At 34.3% G+C, this 6,000-nt stretch overlaps 1 protein-coding gene across 1 annotated transcript; it reads right to left on the bottom strand.

The window, feature by feature from the left end:
• Window positions 1-580: 580 nt before the first annotated feature.
• On the bottom strand, window positions 581-1,531 carry LOC131914191 (olfactory receptor 143-like). Its single transcript, XM_059266782.1, has one exon. The coding sequence runs from the start codon at window positions 1,529-1,531 to the stop codon at window positions 581-583; it is 951 nt and encodes a 316-aa protein (XP_059122765.1).
• Between the last annotated feature and the right edge of the window lie 4,469 nt (window positions 1,532-6,000).

Genomic DNA, 6,000 nt, shown 5'->3' with positions numbered 1-6,000 from the left:
AGGGGAAAAATAAAGGTAATACAAATATTTAAAAAGAAACTGCTAACAAAGTAACCTGATAAATTATTGAAATTTTGACTATTATGTAACCTCTTATCTATGTTAATGAATATGTAGAAAATAAACCTGTTAAAATATAGAAGTGCATATACAAAATTACTACAAAATCAAGAAAGAAATCAGTTTGACATAAAGAATACAAGTCCATATATTTTCTTGGATAGAAAAGATGCATAAGAAAAAGTAGTAGGTAGTCTTGTCTTACATAAAATAAGCTAACAAAACAAGATATTAATGTGATATAGGCAATAGACACCATGTTGGATACAAATGAATCAATGGATACCTCCAGACAAAGTATGGTCACATACAAGTGACATTACACAGTGGAAAGGCAAATGAAACTATAGAAAATTTGATGATGCTGTAGAAACAAGAGAAGAAAGCAAACTAGATAGATAGATAGATAGATAGATAGATAGATAGATAGATAGATAGATAGATAGATAATCAAAAGTACAAAAGAGAGGGAAACAGTAGATAGGTAGAAACAGATTTAAGAGAAATACCCCTAGATAGATCAGCTTGTGATTCTCTTCATGGTTCTTTTCACAGCAAGCTTCACATCCTTGTTTCTGAGACTGTAAATGAGAGGATTCAGGATAGGTACTAAAAAGGTATAAAAGACTGAGAAAATTTTGCCCTGGCCCACAGTCTCAGCAGATGATGGCTTGACATAAGCAAGCAGCCCAGATCCATAGAAGAGACTAACTGTTACAATGTGAGACCCACAAGTGCCCAAGGCTTTGGACCAATCCTTACCTGATGACATATGAATGATATTGAAAAGGATCATAGCATACGAAACTAAGATAATGAGACTAGATAAAATGAGAACGGTACCCACGAGAATGAAACTTACAAGCTCATTGACATAGGTGCTACTGCAGGAGAGCTGGAGAAGAGGGAAGATGTCACACATGTAGTGGTTGATGATGTTAGAATCACAAAAGTTGAGCCTGATCATACATCCTGTGTGAGCCATGGCCCCAGCAAAACCCATCAAGTAAGAACCAAACATCAGCATAAAACATATTCCAGGTGACATAACAACCTTGTACAGCAGTGGCTGACAGATGGCCACAAAGCGATCATAGGCCATGGCTGTCAGCACATAACACTCTGAGCTCACAAAAAAGGAGAAGAAAAACAGCTGAGTCATGCATCCTCTAAAGGAGATGGTGTTCTTCTCTAAAACAAAACTCATCAGCATTTTGGGGGTAAAAACAAATGAATAACAGAAATCAATGAAGGATAGGTTGAAGATAAAATAGTACATGGGAGTGTGAAGGTCTGAGTTTAAGAAAATGAGACTCATTAAGCTCAAGTTTCCTATCACAGTGACTGCGTAATTCACCAAGAACAGAACAAATAAGGGCAGCTGGAGCTCAGGTTGGTCTGTCAGTCCCATAAGAATGAACTCTGACACTGAAGAATCATTTTCCCTGGTCATTTGCTTCATGTGTGGCATCTGCAAGAAAAAGTATAGATCAATGTTAACCAATAATACATTTTTCCCTCCAAGTGGAGAGCTTGATTTAGTGATTTCCAAGCATGAGTTGAGAGAACACATAGCTGGACCTCCAAAGAGCAATACCTGTTCATGTTGATTACTAAGTAATCCCTATTTTCTTTTCCCCTACCCATAATATATATCCACAAAAAAAGATGTCAACCAACCTCCAGTAACTCAAAATATATTTTCTCCCCTTTCCCTTTCTCTTCACTAATAATAAGGCTGAAAAGAATAATATTTAAAGAGTTTCTTCCAAAACCCAAAATTCATGAAACTCTGAATTTCAAGGGAAATTATCAAGACAAAAATTCAGTGCTCACCATTGGTCATCTAGAAATTGTCTTGCTTTGGGATCTCTTGGTAACTTCCATATCACTGTTCTAGGATATCCAAAGTTACTGGTAATGAAATAAGTTATTGCAACCAGTACAGATAATGTATGACTTGCTAGAAGAGGTTTGTTTAAGGAAATGACATTTCTCTAGAAGGTTCTTTCCACACAGCAAACTTACATGAGTCTCCAAAACAATACCTTACTCAAATGAGAATATGAAGGTCAAGGTTTCTGAGAAAAATGTTTTAAGTACAGAAAAGTATTATCTTCTTTATGATATTCTCCCTGTGGGATATGCCCCTTGAGGTAAAAATTACTGAGTTTATGTTTACATCAAATGCTATTAAACTAAGGTGGATCTTTTGAGATTCACAGTCCTATTCACTTTATAATTCCCACCAGGGAGTATCTAGTTCCCAGGGCAGAGTCCTGTAGCTAGAGTTTTCCTGCCTTGCCCACAGTCAGGACAAATCTCTGTCACTCGCCAGTCCCACAGCCACTCAGACCCAACCAAGTAAACACAGAGACTTATATTGCTTACAAACTGTATGGCCATGGCAGGCTTCCTTCTAACTGTTCTTATAGCTTAAATTAATCCATTTCCATAAATCTATACCTTGCCACGGGGCTTGTGGCTTACCAGCATCTTCACATGCTGCTTGTCATGGTGGCGGCTGGCAGTGACTCCTTCCAGCTTCCTGTTCTCTCCATTCTCCTCTCTGTTAGTCCCACCTATACTTCCTGCCTGGCCACTGGCCAATCAGTGTTTTATTTATTGACCAATCAGAGCAATTTGACATACAGACCATCCCACAGCAGAGTCCTTTGTCATTCTCATGCTCTGCACAACTCTACAAAGGAGGGTTCAGAGAACTGCCCACTTGCCATTTGCAGCTTTCCTATGGTCATCATTGATTGCAGTAATAAATAGCAGAGCACAGGTTAAAATGATACGTACATACATACATACATACATACATACATACATACATACATACATAGATTAAACTCCACAAATAAATTAAGAGATTAGAAATAGGCTTTCAAGTAATATGAGTTTACCTCTAGGCTTTTCCATTTTTTAACAAAGTAGATGTGGACTTCAATTACATATAATTATACCTGTATATACTTATAAGTATATCTTGTGTGTACTTAATAAATTAACAGACTCACTGAAAGAAATTTGAAAAAAAAAAGGATCTGAGTCTTGGATTGATGATACAGTTCTTGCTTAGAGTACAAAAGACTGTGGGATCAGTTCATATGTTTTTATACATAAAGATACTGTAAGCTGTTTTTCTCATCATGTGTATTATGGTAAAACATATAACAGAGACAATTTAAGGGAAAAATATTTATTTAGTCTCAGAATATCATGGGATTTTTGTCTGTCTTTGCAGGGAAACCACAACAGAGGAAAAAGTATGACTTCTTATACTATATGACTATAGTCGTAGGAACATGCAGAAAAAGCATCTTACATTGAGCTGACCAGAACACGGACAACTTGATCCAGAATCCCAAGTCAATATAACCTTCAAGCCCTTCCCATAGTAATCTACTTTTGCTAGTGAGGCCACAGTCACCCAAAATGGTACAACCAATTTAAAGCCAGGTGGTCAAGGGCATAAGACTTTAGAGGTCATTTTACGTTTACATGATATTGTGTTCTATCCATACTTTAGTAGACAATTACCCACAACTGCTAGGTTGGTTTATATCTAGTTCTCTACTCTTTCACACTAGCATCAATGATATTGTATTTTTAATTTCAAATGTCTGTTACTCTTACATACAAAGCAACTAGATTTCACATTAATTTTTTCCTATTATTATTTTATTTTACTAGTCATTTGGCTACAGGGATTGTTTTTGATAATTTTTATCAGTTAACTCTGATTTTTGACAGGCTTTCATATCAGTAAAAAAAAAAAAAGAAAAAAAAAAGAAGAAGCTTTATAGCATTCTTCCTAAACTGCCTACGTAGTCAATGGTAAATGTATAAAGTTATCTTCCAACAAAGCATCATGACTATGAATGTTGATTTGAAATAGTCATCTCAGTTACAAAACTGACAAAAAACAATTACATATGCAGATGTGAAACAACTAGAATACTCATAAATTTTTAGGAAAGTAAAGTTACACTAACTCTTCAGAAAATATCTTGAAAATTTTCAACCAAGCCTCACATAAATGTAGCATCTACAGAAACATTCTAAATGAATACATAAGTAATCTATAAATATATACACTGTGTGCTCAAAAGAAATCACTAAGTCCTTAACAAATTCTTGTATATTTACTTAAATGTCATGAATTATAGTAAAAAAAAGGCAAATAATAAAAATATTTATGGACAAATATCACTAATAAAGTATCTCTTATCTGTTTGGCTGACAATAATATAACAAAGTTTGAATAATGATGAGTATATTCAAGGATAGTCCACTAAGGTTTATCTTCAGGTCAATAATGGAAGATCTTTTCTAATACTTTCTAATAGCTTTATTTAATGGCTTATCAAGCCAGAAGAAATATGTACAAAAGTGATTTTGGGACAAAACAAAAGTGGTGATATTTCTCTCTTATTTAAAACTTTTGTTTGAAAAATTTAAATTCATCTGGTTCTTGACTTGATGTTTTTATCGTGGGCTGTTTTATAAACACAAACTAGAAAGGGATAAAACACTACTAAAATATTTTAAACAGCATCTAAATAACTAAATATGTTTGAGATTTGCTTCTGCAGACATCCTGTACTACTCACTTCCATGCTGCAAGTACCTAAAGATGGAGGAAAGACAGTTCTGATAGCCAAAATAAAGCATTTGTTCAGATTTCCATGGTCATGATGACTTAACTAATCTAACATTGGGATTTTTATTCGTTTGTTTTTCTTATATATAAAAATTTTCTAAAATTTTAAAGCTAATTTAAATTTAGAAAATAAAACATCTTTCAAATTAATTGTGCAGGAAAAACATTACAATATGGGGTTAGTTTCTAAGTCATAAGTCACAACTCTCCAAAATAATATCAAAAGGTCAAAAGTAAAGAACTAGTACATCAAAATGTCAAATTCCAAGTTCGCTTTAAAAAGCCACAGGCATTAAGATTCAGTGATTTCCACTAACCTCCTGACAGTAGAACACAGTGTTTCACAGTAGATGAAGATTATATTAACCATTCATGAGACATACACACACCACAACTACTGAGGTCACACTCTGTGATATTATTTAGAAATCCAGCTTTAGGTTTATAACATGTAATTCTCCAGCATGAGTTTAAAGTTAGTACAAATGGAGTTGTTAAAAGTATCAGACTGCAGCAATCTTTTATCATTTCTCAGTTGAGACTATGAACAATTTACATAAGCAAGGGGGATTAATTTCACAACAAAATACTCCAAATATATGCCCAAGGTGCCCAGTCAGATTGTGCAATAGGTATATGGCATATTACATTTTATTATTCAGATATACTTTTGTGTTAGTCTGAAGAATTGGTCTTAAAGAATTCTTTCTGGAAATATTCATCTATCACAAACTCTGGGGTTTTTTTTTGTAAAGTCTGGTGTTTCATTAAGTTTCATGAAGACAGGAAGGGAACTATGCACTAAGTATAGACTTTGCTCTCTAGTGAACTATATATTCTTATGAAGCACAAATCTTGCTTTCCCACGGTTAAGTATTCTGTCATTCATTCTGATAAACAACTCAACAGTTCTTAAATTAATCCTCATAAGCAGAAACCAGTCAGAAGGCATTGCTCCAACTGTCAAGCTCAGACCTGAAACTGGGTAAAGATATGGTTCATCCTCAAACAAAGAACTGTCTCAATCTGTTGTCTTCCTTTGAACTCCTCAGATATCCATAATCTACTACTATAAGGAAAAAAATTAAGGAGATTATCTAAGTCATTTTTTTGTTTTTGTTTTTATATTCCACTGTATACTTCAGCATAAGGCTTTGTAATCTCTTTGAAGTGTTCATACTCCCTCCTGCTTTTCAGCAAACTACTTTGAGCAACTGTTGGTAGCTGTTTACACACCTTAATACATCAGTACAGTTGAAATTAATCCC

The sequence above is a fragment of the Peromyscus eremicus genome, chromosome 7 (genome assembly GCF_949786415.1).
Source record: "Peromyscus eremicus chromosome 7, PerEre_H2_v1, whole genome shotgun sequence".
Classification (NCBI taxonomy): Eukaryota; Metazoa; Chordata; class Mammalia; order Rodentia; family Cricetidae; genus Peromyscus; species Peromyscus eremicus.
Note: the sequence above shows the minus strand (reverse complement) of the source record. Positions and strands in the feature narration are given on the sequence as shown.

Excerpts from the sequence above, each read along its gene's own strand:
- LOC131914191 (XM_059266782.1), bottom strand. The coding sequence starts at position 1,531 with ATGCCACACATGAAGCAAATGACCAGGGAAAATGATTCTTCAGTGTCA.